Consider the following 27,227-nt stretch of genomic DNA (forward strand, 5'->3'; position numbering starts at 1 on the left):
TGGCAGAGTGGCCAGATGGAAGCTTCTCCTCCTCAGTGAAAGATACATGATAGCCTGCTTGGAATTTTCAAATAAGCACCTAAAGGACTCTGACTGTGAGACACAATTTCTTTCATGTAATTGGCAAGAGTCCATGAGCTAGTGACATATGGGATATACAATCCTACCAGGAGGGGCAAAGTTTCCCAAACCTCAAAATGCCTATAAATACACCCCCTCACCACACCCACAATTCAGTTTTACAAACTTTGCCTCCTATGGAGGTGGTGAAGTAAGTTTGTGCTAAGATTTCTACGTTGATATGCGCTTCTCAGCATTGTTGAAGCCCTATTCCTCTGAGTCAGCGAATGTCAGAGGGACGTGAAGGGAGTATCACCTATTGAATACGATGATTTCCCTAACAGGGGTCTTTTTCATGGGTTCTCTGTTATCGGTCGTAGAGATTCATCTCCTACCTCCCTTTTCAGATCGACGATATACTCTCAAATTTACCATTACCTCTACTAAAGAACTGTTTTAGTACTGGTTTGGCTATCTGCTATATGTGGATGGGTGTCTTTTGGTAAGTATGTTTTCATTTACTTAAGACACTCTCAGCTATGGTTTGGCACTTTATGCAAATTATATAAAGTTCTAAATATATGTATTGTACTTATATTTGCCATGAGTCAGGTTCATGTATTTCCTTCTGCAGACTGTCAGTTTCATATTTGGGAATATAAACACTTTAAGAAATTTGTTTCTTACCTGGGGTTTAGTCTTTTTCAAATTGACTACTTTTGCATTTGCGGGTATTAGGCCCGCGGGTGCGTCAAATGTTAGACTTTATTGCGTCATTTTTGGCGCAGGAAATTACGTTTTTGACGCAACTTCGTCATTTCCGGCGTCATACGTGACGTCGAGACCTTTCACACGGCGGCGTCATGTGTGACGCAAGTGTGTCATTTCCGGTCATTTTTGGCAATTTTTCTTCATTATTTCAATACCCCATTGTTGTTTGCCTCCTGCTTTCTTTTCTATCAAGAGGCCTATGCTTTTGCATTTTTTCCCATTCCTGAAACTGTCATTTAAGGAAATAGATCATTTTGCTTTATATGTTGTTTTTTCTCTTACATTGAGCAAGATGTCCCAATCTGATCCTGTCTCTGAAGTTTCTGCTGGAACATTGCTGCCTGACATCGGTTCTACCAAAGTTAAGTGCATTTGTTGTAAAATTGTAGAAATTATTCCACCAAATGTCATTTGTAATAGTTGTCATGATAAACTTTTACATGCAGATAGTGTTTCTATCAGTAATAGTACATTGCCAGTTGCAGTTCCTTCAACTTCTAATGTGCATGATATACCTGTAAATTTTAAAGAATTTGTTTCTGAATCTATTATGAAGGCTTTGTTTGCATTTCCACCTTCTAATAAACGTAAAAGGTCTTTTAAAACTTCTCATTTAGCTGATGAAATTTCAAATGACCAACAACATAATAATTCATCTTCTGATGAGGATCTATCTGAAACAGAAGATCCTTCCTCAGATATTGACACTGACAAATCTACTTATTTATTTAAAATAGAGTATATGCATTCTTTATTAAAAGAAGTGTTAATTACTTTGGATATTGAGGTAACCAGTCCTATTGACGTTCAGTCTAATAAACGTTTAAATGCGGTTTTTAAACCTCCTGTGGTTTCTCCAGGTGTTTTTCCCATTCCTGAGGCTATTTCTGATATGATTTCTAGGGAATGGAATAAGCCAGGTACTTCCTTTATTCCTTCTTCAAGGTTTAAGAGATTGTATCCTTTACCAGCAAAATCTATAGAGTTTTGGGAAAAAATCCCCAAAGTTGATGGGGCTATTTCTACTCTTGCTAAACGTACCACTATTCCTATGGAAGATAGCACTTCCTTTAAGGATCCTTTAGATAGAAAGCTTGAATCTTATCTTACGAAGGCCTATTTATATTCAGGTCATCTTCTCAGACCTGCTATTTCTTTGGGTGATGTTGCGGCTGCATCAACTTTCTGGTTGGAAAATTTAGCGCAACATGAATTGGATTCTGACATATCTAGCATTGTTCGCCTACTGCAACATGCTAATCATTTTATTTGTGATGCCATTTTTGATATTATCAAAATTGATGTTAGATCCATGTCTTTAGCTGTATTAGCTAGAAGAGCTTTGTGGCTTAAATCTTGGAATGCTGATATGACATCTAAATCTAGATTACTATCTCTTTCTTTCCAAGGTAATAATTTATTTGGTTCTCAGTTGGATTCTATTATTTCAACTATCACTGGAGGAAAAGGAGTTTTTTTGCCTCAGGATAAAAAACCTAAGGGTAAATCTAAGGCTTCTAACCGTTTTCGTTCCTTTCGTCAGAATAAGGAACAAAAACTCAATCCTCCTCCCAAGGAATCTGCTTCCAGTTGGAAGCCTTACTCAAATTGGAATAAATCCAAGCCATTTAGGAAACCAAAGTCTGCCCCTAAGTCCGCATGAAGGTGCGGCCCTCATTCCAGCTCAGCTGGTAGGGGGCAGATTAAGGTCTTTCAAGGATTTTTGGATAAAATCTGTCCAAAATCATTGGATTCAGAGCATTGTCTCTCAAGGGTATCGAATAGGATTCAAAGTAAGACCTCCTGTGAGAAGATTTTTTCTCTCACACATTCCTGTAAATCCAGTAAAAGCTCAGGCTTTTCTGAAGTGTATTTCAGACCTGGAGTCTTCAGGGGTAATCATGCTAGTTCCTCCTCAGGAACAAGGTTTGGGGTTTTATTCAAACCTATTCATTGTACCAAAGAAAGAAAATTTGTTCAGACCAGTTCTGGATCTGAAAATTTTGAATCGTTATGTAAGAGTACCAACTTTCAAGATGGTGACTATAAGGACTATTCTGCCTTTTGTTCAGCAAGGACATTATATGTCCACAATAGACTTGCAGGATGCATACCTTCATATTCCGTATCAGTTTCTGAGATTCTCTTTTCTAGACAAGCATTACCAATTTGTTGCTCTTCCATTTGGCCTAGCAACAGCTCCAAGAATCTTTTCAAAGGTTCTGGGTGCCCTACTATCTGTAATCAGAGAACAGGGTATTGCGGTGTTTCCTTATTTGGACGATATCTTGGTACTAGCTCAGTCTTTACATACTGCAGAATCTCACACGAATCAACTAGTGTTGTTTCTTCGGAAACATGGTTGGAGGATCAATTTACCAAAAAGTTTCTTGATTCCTCAGACAAGGGTCACCTTTTTAGGCTTCCAGATAGATTCAGTGTCCATGACGCTGTCTCTAACAGACAAGAGACGTTTAAGATTGGTCGCAGCATGTCGGCTCATTCAGTCTCAGTCATTCCCTTCAGCCTCAGTCATTCCCTTCAGCCTCAGTCATTCCCTTCAGCGGCTATGTGCATTGAAGTTTTAGGTCTCATGACTGCAGCATCGGACGCAATCCCCTTTGCTCGTTTTCACATGAGACCTCTACAGCTTTGTATGCTGAATCAGTGGTGCAGGGATTATACAAAGATATCACAATTAATATCCTTGAATCCCAATGTACGACACTCTCTGATATGGTGGATAGATCACCATTGTTTGGTACAAGGGGCTTCTTTTGTTCGCCCAACCTGGACTGTGATCACAACAGATGCGAGTCTTTCAGGTTGGGGAGCTGTTTGGGGTCTCTGACAGCACAAGGGGTTTGGAAATCTCAAGAGGCGAGATTACCAATAAATTTTTTAGAACTCCGTGCAATTCTCAGGGCTCTTCAGTTCTGGCCTCTACTAAAGAGAGAACCTTTCATTTGTTTTCAGACAGACAATATCACAACTGTGGCTTATGTCAATCATCAGGGTGGGACTCACAGTCCCCAAGCTATGAAAGAAGTATCTCAGATACTTGCTTGGGGGGAATCCAGCTCCTATCTAATCTCTGCGGTGCATATCCCAGGTGTAGACAATTGGGAGGCAGATTATCTCAGCCGCCAGACTTTACATCCAGGGGAGTGGTCTCTCCATCCAGATGTGTTTTCTCAGATTGTTCAGATGTGGGGGCTTCCAGAGATAGATCTCATGGCCTCTCATCTAAACAAGAAACTTCCTAGATACCTGTCCAGGTCCAGGGATGTTCAGGCGGAAGCAGTGGATGCGCTGACACTTCCTTGGTGTTATCAACCTGCTTACATCTTCCCGCCTCTAGTTCTCCTTCCAAGAGTGATTTCCAAAATCATCATGGAACAGTCTTTTGTGTTGCTGGTGGCTCCAGCATGGCCACACAGGTTTTGGTATGCTGATCTGGTTCGGATGTCCAGTTGCCCGCCTTTGCCACTTCCGTTACGGCCGGACCTACTATCTCAAGGTCCGTTTTTCCATCAGGATCTCAAATCATTAAATTTGAAGGTATGGAAATTGAACGCTTAGTTCTAAGTCATAGAGGTTTCTCTGATTCAGTGATTAATACTATGTTACAAGCTCGTAAATCTGTCTCTAGAAAGATTTATTATAGAGTTTGGAAGACTTACATTTCATGGTGTTCTTCTCATAATTTCTCCTGGCATTCTTTTAGAATTCCTAGAATTTTGCAGTTTCTTCAGGATGGTTTGGATAAGGGTTTGTCTGCAAGTTCCTTGAAAGGACAAATCTCCGCTCTTTCTGTTTTATTTCACAGAAAAATTGCTATACTTCCTGATATACACTGTTTTGTACAGGCTTTAGTTCGTATTAAGCCTGTCATTAAGTCAATTTCTCCTCCTTGGAGTCTTAATTTGGTTCTGAGGGCTTTACAGGCTCCTCCATTTGAACCTATGCATTCTTTGGACATTAAACTACTTTCTTGGAAAGTGTTGTTCCTTTTGGCTATCTCTTCTGCTAGAAGAGTTTCTGAGCTATTTGCTCTTTCTTGTGAGTCTCCTTTTCTGATTTTTCATCAGGATAAGGCAGTTTTGCGGACTTCTTTTCAATTTTTACCTAAGGTTGTGAATTCTAAAAATATTAGTAGAGAAATTGTTGTCCCTTTATGTCCTAATCCTAAGAATTCTTTGGAGAGATCCTTACATTCTTTGGATGTGGTAAGAGCTTTGAAATATTATGTGGAAGCTACTAAAAATTTCAGGAAGACTTCTAGTCTATTTGTTTTATTTTCTGGTCCTAGGAAAGGTCAGAAAGCTTCTGCTATTTCCTTGGCTTCTTGGTTGAAACTTTTGATTCATCAAGCTTATTTGGAGTCGGGTCAAACCCCGCCTCAGAGAATTACAGCTCATCCTACTAGATCAGTCTCTACTTCATGGGCTTTTAAGAATGAAGCTTCAGTTGATCAGATTTGCAAAGCAGCCACTTGGTCCTCTCTGCATAGATTTACTAAATTCTACCATTTTGATGTATTTGCTTCTTCGGAAGCAGTTTTTGGTAGAAAAGTTCTTCAGGCAGCTGTTTCAGTTTGATTCTTCTGCTTTTTGATTTAAGTTTTTTTCTTTCAAAAGTGAAAATAACTTATTTTTGGGTTGTGGATTATTTTCTCAGCGGAATATGGCTGTTTCTTTCATGTAATTAGCAAGAGTCCATGAGCTAGTGACGTATGGGATATACATTCCTACCAGGAGGGGCAAAGTTTCCCAAACCTCAAAATGCCTACAAATACACCCATCACCACACCCACAATTCAGTTTTACAAACTTTGCCTCCCGTGGAGGTGGTGAAGTAAGTTTGTGCTAGATTCTACGTTGATATGCGCTTCGCAGCAGGCTGGAGCCCAGTTTTCCTCTGAGTGCAGTGAATGTCAGAGGGATGTGAAGAGAGTATTGCCTATTTGAATTCAGTGGTCTCCTTCTACGGGATCTATTTCATAGGTTATCTGTTATCGGTCGTAGAGATTTTTACCTCCCTTTTCAGATTGACGATATACTCTTATATACCATTACCTCTACTGATTCTCGTTTCAGTACTGGTTTGGCTATCTACTATATGTAGATGAGTGTCCTCGGGTAAGTAAGTCTTATTTTTTGTGACACTCTAAGCTATGGTTGGGCACTTTATATATAAAGTTCTAAATATATGTCTTTAAACTTATATTTGCCTTGATTCAGGATGATCAATATTCCTTATTTCAGACAGTTTCATTATTTGGGATAATGCATATGAATAATCAATTTTTTTCTTACCTTAAAAATTGTTTCAAATTTACCTTTTTCCCTGTGGGCTGTTAGGCTCGCGGGGGCTGAAAATGCTTCAATTTATTGCGTCATTCTTGGCGCGGACTTTTTCTTTCATGTAATTAGCAAGAGTCCATGAGCTAGTGACGTATGGGATATACATTCCTACCAGGAGGGGCAAAGTTTCCCAAACCTCAAAATGCCTATAAATACACCCCTCACCACACCCACAATTCAGTTTTACAAACTTTGCCTCCGATGGAGGTGGTGAAGTAAGTTTGTGCTAGATTCTACGTTGATATGCGCTCCGCAGCAAGTTGGAGCCCGGTTTTCCTCTCAGCGTGCAGTGAATGTCAGAGGGATGTGAGGAGTATTGCCTATTTGAATGCAGTGATCTCCTTCTAAGGGGTCTATTTCATAGGTTCTCTGTTATCGGTCGTAGAGATTCATCTCTTACCTCCCTTTTCAGATCGACGATATACTCTTATATATACCATTACCTCTGCTGATTCTCGTTTCGGTACTGGTTTGGCTATCTACTATATGTAGATGAGTGTCCTGGGGTAAGTAAGTCTTATTTTCTGTGACACTCCTAGCTATGGTTGGGCACTTTGTTTATAAAGTTCTAAATATATGTATTCAAACATTTATTTGCCTTGACTCAGAATGTTCAACTTTCCTTATTTTCAGACAGTCAGTTTCATATTTGGGATAATGCATTTTAACATTTTTCTTACCTTAAAATTTGACTTTTTCCCTGTGGGCTGTTAGGCTCGCGGGGGCTGAAAATGCTTCATTTTATTGCGTCATTCTTGGCGCGGACTTTTTTGGCGCAAAAATTCTATTTCCGTTTCCGGCGTCATACGTGTCGCCAGAAGTTGCGTCATTTTTTGACGTTATTTTGCGCCAAAAATGTCGGCGTTCCGGATGTGGCGTCATTTTTTGGCGCCAAAAAGCATTTAGGCGCCAAATAAAGTGGGCGTCTTATTTGGCGCGAAAAAATATGGGCGTCACTTTTGTCTCCACATTATTTAAGTCTCATTTTTTATTGCTTCTGGTTGCTAGAAGCTTGTTCTTTGGCATTTTTTCCCATTCCTGAAACTGTCATTTAAGGAATTTGATCAATTTTGCTTTATATATATGTTGTTTTTTCTCTTACATATTGCAAGATGTCTCACGTTGCATCTGAGTCAGAAGATACTACAAGAAAATCGCTGTCAAGTGCTGAATCTACCAAAGCTAAGTGTATCTGCTGTAAACTTTTGGTAGCTATTTCTCCAGCTGTTGTTTGTATTGATTGTCATGACAAACTTGTTAAAGCAGATAATATTTCCTTTAGTAAAGTACCATTGCCTGTTGCAGTTCCTTCAACATCTAAGGTGCAGAATGTTCCTGATAATATAAGAGATTTTGTTTCTGAATCCATAAAGAAGGCTATGTCTGTTATTTCTCCTTCTAGTAAACGTAAAAAATCTTTTAAAACTTCTCTCCCTACAGATGAATTTTTAACTGAACATCATCATTCTGATTCTGATGATTCCTCTGGTTCAGAGGATTCTGTCTCAGAGGTTGATGCTGATAAATCTTCATATTTATTTAAAATGGAATTTATTCGTTCTTTACTTAAAGAAGTCCTAATTGCTTTAGAAATAGAGGATTCTGGTCCTCTTGATACTAAATCTAAACGTTTAAATAAGGTTTTTAAATCTCCTGTAGTTATTCCAGAAGTTTTTCCTGTCCCTGATGCTATTTCTGCAGTTATTTCCAAAGAATGGGATAATTTGGGTAATTCATTTACTCCTTCTAAACGTTTTAAGCAATTATATCCTGTGCCGTCTGACAGACTAGAATTTTGGGACAAGATCCCTAAAGTTGATGGGGCTATTTCTACCCTTGCTAAACGTACTACTATTCCTACGTCAGATGGTACTTCGTTTAAGGATCCTCTAGATAGGAAAATTGAGTCCTTTCTTAGACCTGCTATATCTTTGGCTGATGTTGCTGCAGCTTCAACTTTTTGGTTGGAAACTTTAGCGCAACAAGTAACACATTGTGATTCTCATGATATTATTATTCTTCTTCAACATGCTAATAATTTTATCTGTGATGCCATTTTTGATATTATCAGAGTTGATGTCAGGTTTATGTCTCTAGCTATTTTAGCTAGAAGAGCTTTATGGCTTAAAACTTGGAATGCTGATATGGCTTCTAAATCAACTTTACTTTCCATTTCTTTCCAGGGTAACAAATTATTTGGTTCTCAGTTGGATTCCATTATTTCAACTGTTACTGGTGGGAAAGGAACTTTTTTACCACAGGATAAAAAATTTAAAGGTAAAAACAGGGCTAATAATCGTTTTCGTTCCTTTCGTTTCAACAAAGAACAAAAGCCTGATCCTTCATCCTCAGGAGCAGTTTCAGTTTGGAGACCATCTCCAGTTTGGAATAAATCCAAGCCAGCTAGAAAGGCAAAGCCTGCTTCTAAGTCCACATGAAGGTGCGGCCCTCATTCCAGCTCAGCTGGTAGGGGGCAGGTTACGTTTTTTCAAGGAAATTTGGATCAATTCTGTTCACAATCTTTGGATTCAGAGCATTGTTTCAGAAGGGTACAGAATTGGTTTCAAGTTGAGACCTCCTGCAAAGAGATTTTTTCTTTCCCGTGTCCCAGTAAATCCAGTAAAAGTTCAAGCATTTCTGAAATGTGTTTCAGATCTAGAGTTGACTGGAGTAATTATGCCAGTTCCAGTTCCGGAACAGGGGATGGGGTTTTATTCAAATCTCTTCATTGTACCAAAGAAGGAGAATTCTTTCAGACCAGTTCTGGATCTAAAAATATTGAATCGTTATGTAAGGATACCAACGTTCAAGATGGTAACTGTAAGGACTATCTTACCTTTTGTTCAGCAAGGGAATTATATGTCCACAATAGATTTACAGGATGCATATCTGCATATTCCGATTCATCCAGATCATTATCAGTTTCTGAGATTCTCGTTTCTGGACAAGCATTACCAGTTTGTGGCTCTGCCGTTTGGCCTAGCTACAGCTCCAAGAATTTTTACAAAGGTTCTCGGTGCCCTGCTGTCTGTAATCAGAGAACAGGGTATTGTGGTATTTCCTTATTTGGACGATATCTTGGTACTTGCTCAGTCTTTACATTTAGCAGAATCTCATACGAATCGACTTGTGTTGTTTCTTCAAGATCATGGTTGGAGGATCAATTTACCAAAAAGTTCTTTGATTCCTCAGACAAGGGTAACCTTTCTGGGTTTCCAGATGGATTCAGTGTCCATGACTCTGTCTTTAACAGACAAGAGACGTCTAAAGTTGATTACAGCTTGTCGAAACCTTCAGTCACAATCATTCCCTTCGGTAGCCTTATGCATGGAAATTCTAGGTCTTATGACTGCTGCATCGGACGCGATCCCCTTTGCTCGTTTTCACATGCGACCTCTTCAGCTCTGTATGCTGAAGCAATGGTGCAAGGATTACACGAAGATATCTCAATTAATATCTTTAAAACCGATTGTTCGACACTCTCTAACATGGTGGACAGATCACCATCGTTTAATTCAGGGGGCTTCTTTTGTGCTTCCGACCTGGACTGTAATTTCAACAGATGCAAGTCTCACAGGTTGGGGAGCTGTGTGGGGATCTCTGACGGCACAAGGAGTTTGGGAATCTCAGGAGGTGAGATTACCGATCAATATTTTGGAACTCCGTGCAATTTTCAGAGCTCTTCAGTTTTGGCCTCTTCTGAAGAGAGAATCGTTCATTTGTTTTCAGACAGACAATGTCACAACTGTGGCATACATCAATCATCAAGGAGGGACTCACAGTCCTCTGGCTATGAAAGAAGTATCTCGAATTTTGGTTTGGGCGGAATCCAGCTCCTGTCTAATCTCTGCGGTTCATATCCCAGGTGTAGACAATTGGGAAGCGGATTATCTCAGTCGCCAAACGTTGCATCCGGGCGAATGGTCTCTTCACCCAGAGGTATTTCTTCAGATTGTTCAAATGTGGGAACTTCCAGAAATAGATCTGATGGCGTCCCATCTAAACAAGAAACTTCCCAGGTATCTGTCCAGATCCCGGGATCCTCAGGCGGAGGCAGTGGATGCATTATCACTTCCTTGGAAGTATCATCCTGCCTATATCTTTCCGCCTCTAGTTCTTCTTCCAAGAGTAATCTCCAAGATTCTGAAGGAATGCTCGTTTGTTCTGCTGGTAGCTCCGGCATGGCCTCACAGGTTTTGGTATGCGGATCTTGTCCGGATGGCCTCTTGCCAACCGTGGACTCTTCCGTTAAGACCAGACCTTCTGTCACAAGGTCCTTTTTTCCATCAGGATCTGAAATCCTTAAATTTAAAGGTATGGAGATTGAACGCTTGATTCTTGGTCAAAGAGGTTTCTCTGACTCTGTGATTAATACTATGTTACAGGCTCGTAAATCTGTATCTCGAGAGATATATTATAGAGTCTGGAAGACTTATATTTCTTGGTGTCTTTCTCATCATTTTTCCTGGCATTCTTTTAGAATACCGAGAATTTTACAGTTCCTTCAGGATGGTTTAGATAAAGGTTTGTCCGCAAGTTCTTTGAAAGGACAAATCTCTGCTCTTTCTGTTCTTTTTCACAGAAAGATTGCTATTCTTCCTGATATTCATTGTTTTGTACAAGCTTTGGTTCGTATAAAACCTGTCATTAAGTCAATTTCTCCTCCTTGGAGTTTGAATTTGGTTCTGGGAGCTCTTCAAGCTCCTCCATTTGAACCTATGCATTCATTGGACATTAAATTACTTTCTTGGAAAGTTTTGTTCCTTTTGGCCATCTCTTCTGCCAGAAGAGTTTCTGAATTATCTGCTCTTTCTTGTGAGTCTCCTTTTCTGATTTTTCATCAGGATAAGGCGGTGTTGCGAACTTCTTTTGAATTTTTACCTAAAGTTGTGAATTCCAACAACATTAGTAGAGATATTGTGGTTCCTTCATTATGTCCTAATCCTAAGAATTCTAAGGAGAAATCGTTGCATTCTTTGGATGTTGTTAGAGCTTTGAAATATTATGTTGAAGCTACGAAATCTTTTCGTAAGACTTCTAGTCTATTTGTTATCTTTTCCGGTTCTAGAAAAGGCCAGAAAGCTTCTGCCATTTCTTTGGCATCTTGGTTGAAATCTTTAATTCATCTTGCCTATGTTGAGTCGGGTAAAACTCCGCCTCAGAGAATTACAGCTCATTCTACTAGGTCAGTTTCTACTTCCTGGGCGTTTAGGAATGAAGCTTCGGTTGATCAGATCTGCAAAGCAGCAACTTGGTCCTCTTTGCATACTTTTACTAAATTCTATCATTTCTCCAACATAGGTGTGTCCGGTCCACGGCGTCATCCTTACTTGTGGGATATTCTCTTCCCCAACAGGAAATGGCAAAGAGCCCAGCAAAGCTGGTCACATGATCCCTCCTAGGCTCCGCCTACCCCAGTCATTCTCTTTGCCGTTGTACAGGCAACATCTCCACGGAGATGGCTTAGAGTTTTTTAGTGTTTAACTGTAGTTTTTCATTATTCAATCAAGAGTTTGTTATTTTCAAATAGTGCTGGTACGTACTATTTACTCAGAAACAGAAAAGAGATGAAGAATTCTGTTTGTATGAGGAAAATGATTTTAGCAACCGTAACTAAAATCCATGGCTGTTCCACACAGGACTGTTGAGAGCATTAACTTCAGTTGGGGGAACAGTTTGCAGTCCTTTGCTGCTTGAGGTATGACACATTCTAACAAGACGATGTAATGCTGGAAGCTGTCATTTTCCCTATGGGATCCGGTAAGCCATGTTTATTACGATTGTAAATAAGGGCTTCACAAGGGCTTATTTAGACTGTAGACATTTTTTGGGCTAAATCGATTGATATTAACACTTATTTAGCCTTGAGGAATCATTTATTCTGGGTATTTTGATATAATTATATCGGCAGGCACTGTTTTAGACACCTTATTCTTTAGGGGCTTTCCCAAAGCATAGGCAGAGTCTCATTTTCGCGCCGGTGTTGCGCACTTGTTTTTGAGAGGCATGGCATGCAGTCGCATGTGAGAGGAGCTCTGATACTGATAAAAGACTTCTGAAGGCATCATTTGGTATCGTATTCCCCTTGGGTTTGGTTGGGTCTCAGCAAAGCAGATACCAGGGACTGTAAAGGGGTTAAAGCTTAAAACGGCTCCGGTTCCGTTATTTTAAGGGTTAAAGCTTCCAAAATTGGTGTGCAATATTTTCAAGGCTTTAAGACACTGTGGTGAAAGTTTGGTGAATTTTGAACAATTCCTTCATGTTTTTTCGCAATTGCAGTAATAAAGTGTGTTCAGTTTAAAATTTAAAGTGACAGTAACGGTTTTATTTCAAAACGTTTTTTGTACTTTCTTATCAAGTTTATGCCTGTTTAACATGTCTGAACTACCAGATAGACTGTGTTCTGAATGTGGGGAAGCCAGAATTCCTATTCATTTAAATAAATGTGATTTATGTGATAATGACAATGATGCCCAAGATGATTCCTCAAGTGAGGGGAGTAAGCATGGTACTGCATCATTCCCTCCTTCGTCTACACGAGTCTTGCCCACTCAGGAGGCCCCTAGTACATCTAGCGCGCCAATACTCCTTACTATGCAACAATTAACGGCTGTAATGGATAATTCTGTCAAAAACATTTTAGCCAAAATGAACCCTTGTCAGCGTAAGCGTGGATGCTCTGTTTTAGTTACTGAAGAGCATGACGACGCTGATATTAATATCTCTGAAGGGCCCCTAACCCAATCTGAGGGAGCCAGGGAGGTTTTGTCTGAGGGAGAAATTACTGATTTAGGGAACATTTCTCAGCAGGCTGAATCTGATGTGATTACTTTTAAATTTAAATTGGAACATCTCCGCATTTTGCTTAAGGAGGTATTATCCACTCTGGATGATTGTGAAAATTTGGTCATCCCAGAGAAACTATGTAAAATGGACAAGTTCCTAGAGGTGCCGGGGCTCCCAGAAGCTTTTCCTATACCCAAGCGGGTGGCGGACATTGTTAATAAAGAATGGGAAAGGCCCGGTATTCCTTTCGTCCCTCCCCCCATATTTAAAAAATTGTTTCCTATGGTCGACCCCAGAAAGGACTTATGGCAGTCAGTCCCCAAGGTCGAGGGAGCGGTTTCTACTTTAAACAAACGCACCACTATTCCCATAGAGGATAGTTGTGCTTTCAAAGATCCTATGGATAAAAAATTAGAAGGTTTGCTTAAAAAGATGTTTGTTCAGCAGGGTTACCTTCTACAACCCATTTCATGCATTGTCCCTGTCACTACAGCCGCATATTTCTGGTTTGATGAACTGATTAAGGTGCTCGATAGTGACTCTCCTCCTTATGAGGAGATTATGGACAGAGTCAATGCTCTCAAATTGGCTAATTCTTTCACTCTAGACGCCTCTTTGCAATTGGCTAAGTTAGCGGCTAAGAATTCTGGGTTTGCTATTGTGGCGCGCAGAGCGCTTTGGTTGAAATCTTGGTCGGCTGATGCGTCTTCCAAGAACAAGCTACTAAACATTCCTTTCAAGGGGAAAACGCTGTTTGGTCCTGACTTGAAAGAGATTATCTCTGATATCACTGGGGGTAAGGGCCATGCCCTTCCTCAGGATCGGCCTTTCAAGGCAAAAAATAGACCTAATTTTCGTCCCTTTCGTAAAAACGGACCAGCCCAAGGTGCTACGTCCTCTAAGCAAGAGGGTAATACTTCTCAGGCCAAGCCAGCTTGGAGACCAATGCAAGGCTGGAACAAGGGAAAGCAGGCAAAGAAACCTGCCACTGCTACCAAGACAGCATGAAATATCGGCCCCCGATCCGGGACCGGATCTGGTGGGGGGCAGACTCTCTCTCTTCGCTCAGGCTTGGGCAAGAGATGTTCTGGATCCTTGGGCGCTAGAAATAGTCTCCCAGGGTTATCTTCTGGAATTCAAGGGACTTCCCCCAAGGGGAAGGTTCCACAGGTCTCAGTTGTCTTCAGACCACATAAAAAGACAGGCGTTCTTACATTGTGTAGAAGACCTGTTAAAAATGGGAGTGATTCATCCTGTTCCATTGAGAGAACAAGGGATGGGGTTCTACTCCAATCTGTTCATAGTTCCCAAAAAAGAGGGAACGTTCAGACCAATCCTAGATCTCAAGATCTTAAACAAATTTCTCAAGGTCCCATCTTTCAAGATGGAAACCATTCGAACTATCCTTCCTTCCATCCAGGAAGGTCAATTCATGACCACGGTGGATTTAAAGGATGCGTATCTACATATTCCTATCCACAAGGAACATCATCGGTTCCTAAGGTTTGCATTCCTGGACAAACATTACCAGTTCGTGGCGCTTCCTTTCGGATTAGCCACTGCTCCAAGGATTTTCACAAAGGTACTAGGGTCCCTTCTAGCTGTGCTAAGACCAAGGGGCATTGCAGTTGTACCTTACCTGGACGACATTCTGATTCAAGCGTCGTCCCTCCCTCGAGCAAAGGCTCACACGGACATCGTCCTGGCCTTTCTCAGATCGCACGGCTGGAAAGTGAACGTGGAAAAGAGTTCTCTATCCCCGTCAACAAGGGTTCCCTTCTTGGGAACAATTATAGACTCCTCAGAAATGAGGATTTTTCTAACAGAGGCCAGAAAGACAAAGCTTCTGGACTCTTGTCGAATACTTCATTCCGTTCCTCTTCCTTCCGTAGCTCAGTGCATGGAAGTGATCGGGTTGATGGTAGCGACAATGGACATAGTTCCTTTTGCGCGCATTCATCTAAGACCATTACAACTGTGCATGCTCAGTCAGTGGAATGGGGACTATACAGACTTGTCTCCAAAGATACAAGTAAATCAGAGGACCAGAGACTCACTCCGTTGGTGGCTGTCCCTGGACAACCTGTCACGAGGGATGACATTCCACAGACCAGAGTGGGTCATTGTCACGACCGACGCCAGTCTGATGGGCTGGGGCGCGGTCTGGGGATCCCTGAAAGCTCAGGGTCTTTGGTCTCGGGAAGAATCTCTTCTACCGATAAATATTCTGGAACTGAGAGCGATATTCAAGGCTCTCAAGGCTTGGCCTCAGCTAGCGGGGACCAAGTTCATACGGTTTCAATCAGACAACATGACGACTGTTGCGTACATCAACCATCAGGGGGGAACAAGGAGTTCCCTAGCGATGGAAGAAGTGACCAAGATTATTCTATGGGCGGAGTCTCACTCCTGCCACCTGTCTGCTATCCACATCCCGGGAGTGGAAAATTGGGAAGCGGATTTTCTGAGTCGTCAGACATTGCATCCGGGGGAGTGGGAACTCCATCCGGAAATCTTTGCCCAAGTCACTCAACTTTGGGGCATTCCAGACATGGATCTGATGGCCTCTCGTCAGAACTTCAAAGTTCCTTGCTACGGGTCCAGATCCAGGGATCCCAAGGCGGCTCTAGTGGATGCACTAGTAGCACCTTGGACCTTCAAACTAGCTTATGTGTTCCCGCCGTTTCCTCTCATCCCCAGGCTGGTAGCCAGGATCAATCAGGAGAGGGCGTCGGTGATCTTGATAGCTCCTGCGTGGCCACGCAGGACTTGGTATGCAGATCTGGTGAATATGTCATCGGCTCCACCTTGGAAGCTACCTTTGAGACGAGACCTTCTTGTTCAGGGTCCGTTCGAACATCCGAATCTGGTTTCACTCCAGCTGACTGCTTGGAGATTGAACGCTTGATTTTATCGAAGCGAGGTTTCTCAGATTCTGTTATCGATACTCTTGTTCAGGCCAGAAAGCCTGTAACTAGAAAGATTTACCACAAAATTTGGAAAAAATATATCTGTTGGTGTGAATCTAAAGGATTCCCTTGGGACAAGGTTAAGATTCCTAGGATTCTATCCTTCCTTCAAGAAGGATTGGAAAAAGGATTATCGGCAAGTTCCCTGAAGGGACAGATTTCTGCCTTGTCGGTGTTACTTCACAAAAAACTGGCAGCTGTGCCAGATGTTCAAGCCTTTGTTCAGGCTCTGGTTAGAATCAAGCCTGTTTACAAACCTTTGACTCCTCCTTGGAGTCTCAATCTAGTTCTTTCAGTTCTTCAGGGGGTTCCGTTTGAACCCTTACATTCCGTTGATATTAAGTTATTATCTTGGAAAGTTTTGTTTTTAGTTGCAATTTCTTCTGCTAGAAGAGTTTCAGAATTATCTGCTCTGCAGTGTTCTCCTCCTTATCTGGTGTTCCATGCAGATAAGGTGGTTTTACGTACTAAACCTGGTTTTCTTCCAAAAGTTGTTTCTAACAAAAACATTAACCAGGAGATTATCGTACCTTCTCTGTGTCCGAAACCAGTTTCAAAGAAGGAACGCTTGTTGCACAATTTGGATGTTGTTCGCGCTCTAAAATTCTATTTAGATGCTACAAAGGATTTTAGACAAACATCTTCCCTGTTTGTTGTTTATTCAGGTAAAAGGAGAGGTCAAAAAGCAACTTCTACCTCTCTCTCTTTTTGGATTAAAAGCATCATCAGATTGGCTTACGAGACTGCCGGACGGCAGCCTCCCGAAAGAATCACGGCTCATTCCACTAGGGCTGTGGCTTCCACATGGGCCTTCAAGAACGAGGCTTCTGTTGATCAGATATGTAGGGCAGCGACTTGGTCTTCACTGCACACTTTTACCAAATTTTACAAGTTTGATACTTTTGCTTCTTCTGAGGCTATTTTTGGGAGAAAGGTTTTGCAAGCCGTGGTGCCTTCCATTTAGGTGACCTGATTTGCTCCCTCCCTTCATCCGTGTCCTAAAGCTTTGGTATTGGTTCCCACAAGTAAGGATGACGCCGTGGACCGGACACACCTATGTTGGAGAAAACAGAATTTATGTTTACCTGATAAATTTCTTTCTCCAACGGTGTGTCCGGTCCACGGCCCGCCCTGGTTTTTTAATCAGGTCTGATAATTTATTTTCTTTAACTACAGTCACCACGGTACCATATGGTTTCTCCTATGCTATTATTCCTCCTTAACGTCGGTCGAATGACTGGGGTAGGCGGAGCCTAGGAGGGATCATGTGACCAGCTTTGCTGGGCTCTTTGCCATTTCCTGTTGGGGAAGAGAATATCCCACAAGTAAGGATGACGCCGTGGACCGGACACACCGTTGGAGAAAGAAATTTATCAGGTAAACATAAATTCTGTTTTTGATGTATTTTCTTCTTCTGAAGCAGTTTTTGGTAGAAAAGTACTTCAGGCAGCGGTTTCGGTTTGAATCTTCTGCTTATGTTTTTCGTTAAACTTTATTTTGGGTGTGGATTATTTTCAGCAGGAATTGGCTGTCTTTATTTTATCCCTCCCTCTCTAGTGACTCTTGTGTGGAAAGATCCACATCTTGGGTAGTCATTATCCCATACGTCACTAGCTCATGGACTCTTGCTAATTACATGAAAGAAAACATAATTTATGTAAGAACTTACCTGATAAATTCATTTCTTTCATATTAGCAAGAGTCCATGAGGCCCGCCCTTTTTTGTGGTGGTTATGATTTTGTATAAAGCACAATTATTCCAATTCCTTATTTTATATGCTTTCGCACTTTTTTATCACCCCACTTCTTGGCTATTCGTTAAACTGAATTGTGGGTGTGGTGAGGGGTGTATTTATAGGCATTTTGAGGTTTGGGAAACTTTGCCCCTCCTGGTAGGAATGTATATCCCATACGTCACTAGCTCATGGACTCTTGCTAATATGAAAGAAATGAATTTATCAGGTAAGTTCTTACATAAATTATGTTTTTGGTGCAAAAAAATTTTTATCATTTCCGGCGTCATACTTGACGCCAGAAGTTGTAAGTGATTGCGTAATTTTTTTGACGTTTTGCGCCAAAAATGTCGGGGTCACTGGATGTGGCATCATTCTTGGCGCCAAAAAATTTAAGGCGCCAATAATGTGGGCGTCTCTTTTGGCGCTAAAAAATGTGGGCGTCGTTCTTGTCTTCACCTTTTTTTCACATTATCTCGTTTTTCATTGCTTCTGGTTTCTAGAGGCTTGTTCACTGGCATTTTTTTCCCATTCCTAAAACTGTAATTTAAGGAATTTGATAATTTTGCTTTATATGTTGTTTTTTCTATTACATATTGCAAGATGTCTCAGATTGACCCTGGATCAGAATCTACTTCTGGAAAGACGCTGCCTGATGCTGGTTCTACCAAAGTTAAGTGCATTTGTTGTAAACTTGTGGTAACTGTTCCTCCAGCTGTAGTTTGTGATGAATATCATGATAAGCTTGCTAATGCAGATAGTATTTCCATTAGTAATATACCATTACCTGTTGCTGTTCCCTCAACATCTAATACTCAGGATGTTCCTGTTAATATAAAAGAATTTGTTTCTAAATCTATTAGGAAGGCTATGTCTGTTATTCCTCCTTCCAGTAAACATAAACGTAAAAGGTCTTTTAAAACTTCTCATTTTTCAGCTGAAATTTTAAATGACCGTCATCATTCTGATTTGTCTGTTTCTGATGAGGATATTTCTGGTTCAGAAGATTCTATCTCAGATATTGACACTGATAAATCTTCATATTTATTTAAAATGGAATTTATTCGCTCTTTACTTAAAGAAGTTTTAATCGCTTTAGAGATGGAGGAATCTAGTCCTCTTGATAATAAATCTACTAAGCGTTTAAATTCGGTTTTTAAACCTCCTATGGTTATTCCAGAAGTTTTTCCTGTCCCTGATGCTATTTCTGAAGTTATTTCTAGGGAATGGAATAATATGGGTACTTCATTTACTCCTTCTCAAAGGTTTAAGAAATTGTATCCTGTGCCATCTGACAGATTAGAGTTTTGGGACAAAATCCCTAAAGTTGATGGGGCTATCTCTACTCTTGCTAAACGTACTACTATTCCTACGGCAGATAGTACTTCCTTTAAGGATCCTTTAGATAGGAAGATTGAATCCTTTCTAAGGAAAGTTTATTTATGTTCAGGTAATCTTCTTAGGCCTGCTATTTCTTTGGCTGATGTTGCTGCCGCTTCCACTTTTTGGTTGGAGGCTTTAGCACAACAAGTATCAGACCATAATACTCATAGCATTGTTAAACTTCTTCAACATGCTAATAACTTTATTTGTGATGCCATCTTTGATATCATTAGAGTTGATGTCAGGTATATGTCTTTAGCTATTTTAGCTAGAAGAGCTTTATGGCTTAAAACTTGGAATGCAGATATGTCTTCAAAGTCAACTTTGCTTTCTCTTTCTTTCCAAGGTAATAAATTATTTGGCTCCCAGTTGGATTCTATTATTTCAACTGTTACTGGGGGGAAAGGATCTTTTTTGCCTCAGGACAAAAAATCTAAAGGTAAATATAGGGCTGCTAATCGTTTTCGTTCCTTTCGTCAGAATAAGGAACAGAAGCCTGACCCTTCCCCTAAAGGAGCGGTTTCTGTTTGGAAACCTTCTCCAATCTGGAATAAATCCAAGCCTTTTAGAAAGTCAAAACCAGCTCCCAAGTCTACATGAAGGTGCGGCCCTCATTCCAGCACAGCTGGTAGGGGGCAGGTTACGATTTTTCAAAGACATTTGGATCAATTCAATTCACAGTCTTTGGATTCAGAACATTGTTTCACAAGGGTACAGAATAGGTTTCAAGGTAAGGCCGCCTGCAAAGAGATTTTTTCCCTCTCGCATTCCAATAAACCCAGTGAAGGCTCAGGCATTTCTGAAATGTGTTTCAGATCTAGAGTTGGCTGGAGTAATTATGCCAGTTCCAGTTCTGGAACAGGGGCTGGGGTATTACTCAAATCTATTCATTGTACCAAAGAAGGAGAATTCCTTCAGACCAGTTCTGGATCTAAAGATATTGAATCGTTATGTAAGGATACCGACATTCAAAATGGTAACTATAAGCACTATTCTGCCTTTTGTTCAGCAAGGGCATTATATGTCCACAATAGATTTACAGGATGCATATCTTCATATTCCAATTCATCCAGATCATTTTCAGTTTCTGAGATTCTCTTTTCTAGACAAGCATTACCAGTTTGTGGCCCTTCCGTTTGGCCTAGCAACAGCTCCATGGATCTTTTCAAAGGTTCTCGGTGCCCTTCTCTCTGTAATCAGAGAACAGGGTATTGCGGTATTTCCTTATTTGGACGATATCTTGGTACTTGCTCAGTCTTCACATTCTGCAGAATCTCATACGAATCGACTTGTCGTTTCTTCAAAAACATGGTTGGAGGATCAATTTACCAAAGAGTTCCTTGATTCCTCAGGCAAGGGTAACCTTTCTAGGTTTTCAAATAGATTCAGTGTCCATGACCTTGTCTCTAACAGAAAAGAGACGTCTGAAATTGGTTTCAGCCTGTCGAAACCTTCAGTCTCAATCATTCCCTTCGGTAGCTTTATGCATGGAAATTCTAGGTCTTATGACTGCTGCATCGGACGCGATCCCCTTTGCTCGTTTTCACATGCGACCTCTTCAGCTTTGTATGCTGAACCAATGGTGCAGGGATTATACAAAGATATCACAATTAATATTCTTAAATCCCAATGTACGACACTCTCTGACGTGGTGGATAGATCACCATCGTTTAGTACAAGGGGCTTCTTTTGTTCGTCCAACCTGGACTGTGATCTCAACAGATGCGAGTCTGTCAGGTTGGGGAGCTGTATGGGGATCTCTGACAGCGCAGGGGGTTTGGGAATCTCAGAAGGCGAGATTACCAATAAACATTTTGGAACTCCGTGCGATTTTCAGAGCTCTTCAGTTCTGGCCTCTTCTGAAGAGAGAATCGTTTATTTGTTTTCAGACAGACAATGTCACAACCGTGGCATATGTCAATCATCAGGGTGGGACTCACAGTCCTCAGGCTATGAAAGAAGTATCTCGGATACTTGTATGGGCGGAATCCAGCTCCTGTCTAGTCTCTGCGGTTCACATCCCAGGTGTAGACAATTGGGAAGCTGATTATCTCAGTCGCCAGACGTTACATCCGGGCGAATGGTCCCTTAACCCAGAGGTATTTCTTCAGATTGTTCAAATCTGGGGACTTCCAGAAATAGATCTGATGGCCTCTCATCTAAACAAAAAACTTCCCAGGTATCTGTCCAGATCCAGGGATCCTCAGGCGGAGGCAGTGGACGCGTTGTCGCTTCCTTGGAATTATCATCCTGCCTATATCTTTCCGCCTCTAGTTCTTCTTCCAAAAGTGATTTCCAAAATTCTAATGGAACGTTCGTTTGTACTGCTGGTGGCTCCAGCATGGCCTCACAGGTTTTGGTATGCGGATCTCATTCGGATGGCCACTTGCCAACCTTGGACACTTCCGTTAAGACCAGACCTTCTATCTCAAGGCCCTTTTTTCCATCAGGATCTCAAATCATTAAATTTGAAGGTATGGAAATTGAACGCTTGATTCTTAGTCATAGAGGTTTCTCTGACTCAGTAATTAATACTATGTTACAGGCTCGTAAATCTGTGTCTAGGAAGATTTATCGAGTCTGGAAGACTTACATTTCTTGGTGTTCTTCTCATAAATTCTCCTGGCATTCTTTTAGAATTCCTAGAATTTTACAGTTTCTTCAGGATGGTTTGGATAAGGGTTTGTCTGCAAGTTCTTTGAAAGGACATATCTCTGCTCTTTCTGTTCTTTTTCACAGAAAGATTGCTAATCTTCCTGATATTCATTGTTTTGTACAGGCTTTGGTTCGTATCAAACCTGTCATTAAAGGATTACTTTCTGTTATAATTTTTAAGCTAAACAACTAACATATTAAAGTTAATAAACATTAATTAAAACCTACTGACCTATATTTTCTCCAAAACGAAGTTTCATAACGTTCTAAAAGTTATATCTTTTATTCGCCGATGATGTCATGCTATCCTGCCCACTATATTCAGCATTGCATGTTCAAAATACTTAAACCAATAACTTTGTGTTTAAAGCACCATTTTGAAACCTAGGTATTGTAAACGGATTGGTACAGAGCAAAGGATACCCACGGAGTGGGTTTGGAAAACAATTAAATTTGCAGAAAAGATTTCTGATATACGGTAGAGATATGTTAATTAAATGCTATTGATAAAAAGCGTATTTGGGGTAGTTAGTTAGTAACAGGCATAGAAAATATTTACTTACAGTGGCCCTTTAAGTCAATCTCTCCTCCTTGGAGTCTTAATTTGGTTCTGAGAGCTTTACAAGCTCCTCCGTTTGAACCTATGCATTCTCTGGACATTAAATTACTTTATTGGAAAGTTCGTTTCCTTTTGGCCATCTCTTCTGCTAGAAGAGTTTCTGAGTTATCTGCTCTTTCTTGTGAATCTCCTTTTCTGATTTTTCATCAGGATAAGGCAGTGTTGCGGACTTCATTTAAATTTTTACCTAAGGTTGTGAATTCTAACAACATTAGTAGAGAAATTGTCGTTCCTTCATTGTGTCCTAATCCTAAGAATTCAAAGGAGAGATCTTTACATTCTTTGGATGTAGTAAGAGCTTTGAAATATTATGTTGAAGCTACTAAAGATTTTAGAAAGACTTCTAGTCTATTTGTTATCTTTTCTGGGTCCAGAAAAGGTCAGAAGGCCTCCGCCATTTCTTTGGCGTCTTGGTTAAAGTCTTTGATTCATCATGCTTATGTAGAGTCGGGTAAATCCCTGCCTCAAAGAATTACGGCTCATTCTACTAGGTCAGTTTCTACTTCCTGGGCGTTTAGGAATGAAGCTTCTGTTGATCAGATTTGCAAAGCAGCAACTTGGTCTTCTTTGCATACTTTTACTAAATTCTTACATTTTGATGTGTTTTCTTAGTTTTTGGTAGAAAAGTACTTCAGGCAGCTGTTTCAGTTTGATTCTTCTGCTTATAATTTCAGTTTTTTTCATTATTGAGATCAAAACTCTTGTTTTGGGTTGTGGATTATTATTTTTCAGCGGAATTGGCTGTCTTTATTATATCCCTCCCTCTCTAGTGACTCTTGCGTGGAAGTTCCACATCTTGGGTATTTATTATCCCATACGTCACTAGCTCATTGACTCTTGCTAATTACATGAAAGAAAACATACTTTATGTAGGAACTTACCTGATAAATTCATTTCTTTCATATTAGCAAGAGTCCATGAGGCCCACCCTTTTTTGTGGTGGTTATGATTTTTTTTGTATGAAGCACAATTATTCCAATTCCTTATTTTGATGCTTTCGCTCCTTTTTTATCACCCCACTTCTTGGCTATTCGTTAAACTGAATTGTGGGTGTGGTGAGGGGTGTATTTGTAGGCATTTTGAGGTTTGGGAAACTTTGCCCCTCCTGGTAGGAATGTATATCCCATACGTCACTAGCTCATGGACTCTTGCTAATATGAAAGAAATTAATTTATCAGGTAAGTTCCTACATAAATTATGGTTTTTTTTTTGTTTTATTCCCTCCCTCTCTAGTGACTCTTGAGTGGAAGACTCCACATCTTGGGTATTGATATCCCATATGTCACTAGCTCATGGACTCTTGCCAATTACATGAAAGAAAACATAATTTATGTAAGAACTTACCTGATAAATTCATTTCTTTCATATTGGCAAGAGTCCATGAGGCCCACCCTTTTTATGGTGGTTATGATTTTTTGTATAAAGCACAATTATTTCCAAATTTCCTTTGTTGATGCTTTCTACTCCTTTCTTTATCACCCCACTGCTTGGCTATTCGTTAAACTGAATTGTGGGTGTGGTGAGGGGTGTATTTATACGCATTTTGAGGTTTGGGAAACTTTGCCCCTCCTGGTAGGATTGTATATCCCATATGTCACTAGCTCATGGACTCTTGCCAATATGAAAGAAATTAATTTATCAGGTAAGTTCTTACATAAATTATGTTTTCTACTCCTTTCTTTATCACCCCACTGCTTGGCTATTCGTTAAACTGAATTGTGGGTATGGTGAGGGGTGTATTTATAGGCATTTTGAGGTTTGGGAAACTTTGCCCCTCCTGTTAGGATTGTATATCCCATATGTCACTAGCTCATGGACTCTTGCCAATATGAAAGAAATGAATTTATCAGGTAAGTTCTTACATAAATTGTTATTCTCTGGTCTGATGAAATTAAGTTCGAACTGTTCAGCTTGAATTCCAAGCATCTCATGAGGAAACCAGACACCATTCGTCACCCACTTATTATCTTTACAAAGAATCATGGTGGTGGTAACATCATTCCTGGGGGGTTCAGTGGCTGGGACTAGTCAGAGTTGAGGGATATTTGAATGCAGCAAAATAAAGAGGATATCCTTAATGAAAAACTGGTCCACAGCGCTCAGGACCTCAGACTGGGCCAAAGGTTCACTATCCAACAGAAGGATGACCCTGAGAGCGCACAGCCAAGACAACACAAGAGTAGCTTATGGACAACTTTGGAAAAGTGGCCCAGTCTTGAACCCAATAGAACATCTCTGGAGAGTCCTGAAAATGGCTGTACCCTGATGGTCCCCTCCCCATCCAACCTGACAGAGCTTGAGAGCATCTGCAGAGAGGAATTGCAAATAAAATCCGCAAATCCAGGTGTTCAATACCCCAAAAAATACTTGAGGCTCTAATCGCAGCCAAAGGTACTTCAACAAAGTTAAGGGTCTGAATACTTATGTCATTGTGATATTTCATTATATATATATATATTTTTTTTTAAATAAATTTAAAAGTTATCAAATCTGGCTTTTTACTCTGTGATTAGGGGTATGTAGTGTAGATTGATGAGAGTTTTTTTTGTTTTTTTTTAAAACCATTTAAGCATAAGGCTGCAACATAATGTGAAAAATTATTAAGAGTTCAGAATATTTTATGAATGCACTGTATATCTACTTACTAGTAGTTACGTGACCCTTTCCTAAACCATTTTTTTTATGTAAATTGTGGCAGAGAGTTTTCTCACATTACTACTTCTTTGCAGATTTAAAGACCATCCAACGCTAAATGATCGTTATCTGTTGCTGCATCTTTTGGGTAGAGGTGGCTTTAGTGAAGTATATAAGGTAAGAATGGGAATTTAATTTGAGGTACAATTAATGTGATATTTTGGCACAATGTACATCAATATTTTATGTTTTAATGGTATTGGTGGTAAAGTGAAGCAAATTGATTGTGGTTTGTGATTCACTTTAGCAAAGACATAAAATTAAAAAATGTAGTTTACAGAGTTTAAAATTTGCAGTATTTTTGCAATAAACTTGTTTGCAAAATTGCTTCTACTAATGTACATTGTACCCTAATGTTTTATCTTGCATATAAAATGGAAACATGTGTGAAAAGGCCTCTTTTCCAATAATGGGTCAGTGACTACAATCTTGTCAGGCTTTTCCTTGTATACTAGTTACCTTATTTAAAGAATAATGCCGGTCTTATGAAATAGGATGAATTTATGAAATAACAGTTTTATACATGCGTGGTGAGAGAAGCATCTCACATTAAAGGCTTTATTCTAATCTACTTATTCTCGCCTCAGCTATAGATTAATAAAGAAAAAAAAAAGGAAAGTGATTGACTAACTTAAATAAATTAACTTGACTTTATTATTTTTATTTACTAATACAAAAGGTACATAATATACACACAGTGCAACTGAATTGAGGATGTAAAATAACCTTTAAAGTATAAGTGCATTAGGCTGATCTGACCATAATTAAAGGGTATAGTATAAATATATAATATACTATACTAAGATATAGTAAAAATAAATTTTCATGTTTCATATTGGGCATATAATTTTAAACAACTAAAAATGTACTTTTTATTATCAATTTTGCTTTGTTCTTTTGGTATTCTTAGTTGAAAGCTAAACCTAGGTAGGTCATATGCTAATATCTTAGCCCTTGAAGGCCACCTCTTATCGGAATGCATTTTGACTGTTTTCACAACTAGAGGGCATTCGTTCATGTGTGCCATATAGATAAAATTGTGTTCATGCACGTGGAGTTACCTAGGAGTCAGAACTGATTGGCTAGCCTAAAGTGCATGTCTCATACATTTTGTACACGCACAGACATACATACATAAGCACACACATTCATATTAGTCATACACACACACTAAACTCATACATACACACATCATACATACACTCAACATACATACATACACGCACACTTGGACATACACATGGACACTCATACTTAAAAAAAAAAACAAAAAAAAACATTCGTACACAGTCTCACACAAACACACTCATGGTACAACATACACAGTCCACACACACACACTCATGATACAACACATACAGTCCACACACGCACTCATGATACAACATGCACTCATACATTCACACGCACTCATACATTCACACGCACTCATACATACATGTGATCAAAAACATGCATACCTAAGCACCCACATACACACACACACACACACACACTAAACTCATATACACACTCACACTAAACTCATACACAAACACTAAACTCATACACACTAAACTTATACACACACACTATGCTCATACAGGGACAGCGCAATATATTTAGCTCCGTGTATAGGGACAGCATAGTCTATACACACAATGCTCTGTATAGAGGCAGCAAATTGTATACACACAGCTACCATAGTGTGTAGGGAGGATAGCACATTGTATACACACAGCAACCTGTATAGTGTATTGAGACAACACAATACACTAGGTAGCTGTGTGTATACAACGTGCTGTCCCTATTGACTATACAGAGGGTTGTGGATAGTGTATATAGGTGTTTCCAAAGCTGCTGTCTGTTGCAACTAAACTTATGGCCACCATTGCAGATGCAAATGCCCCCAAACCATTTGCTTATATCTGTGCCACTGGGATGTAGAAATAAATCTGTTTAATTAGTCCATTGACATTTTACAATATTTTTACAGTTAGACATTTTTGGGCATACCTATATTGATTTATATATATTTTTAATTGCAAGATGCAGAGCTGTACATTCTTCTTAGTTCTCTACAGGATACACAGGCATTTCTCGAAGCTGTCACTTGTGAGGTCTTCTGAAGGCAGCATTGGATCATTCTGGGTAAAATTAATAATTTGACAGCTTTTATAAATGACTGTGTATCTTGTAGAGAACTAAGGAG

General features: G+C 39.9%; 1 protein-coding gene across 1 annotated transcript in view; it reads left to right on the top strand.

Moving 5' to 3' along the window:
* Positions 1-27,227, top strand: part of LOC128663856 (serine/threonine-protein kinase tousled-like 2) — an 894,029-nt gene that overhangs the window by 696,059 nt on the left and 170,743 nt on the right. Inside the window, exon 16 of the mRNA XM_053718402.1 lies at positions 25,072-25,153. Coding sequence (XP_053574377.1) covers positions 25,072-25,153 — 82 coding nt within the window. The remainder of the gene's footprint in view (positions 1-25,071; positions 25,154-27,227) is intronic.

The sequence above is a fragment of the Bombina bombina genome, chromosome 1 (assembly GCF_027579735.1).
Source record: "Bombina bombina isolate aBomBom1 chromosome 1, aBomBom1.pri, whole genome shotgun sequence".
NCBI lineage: Eukaryota > Metazoa > Chordata > Amphibia > Anura > Bombinatoridae > Bombina > Bombina bombina.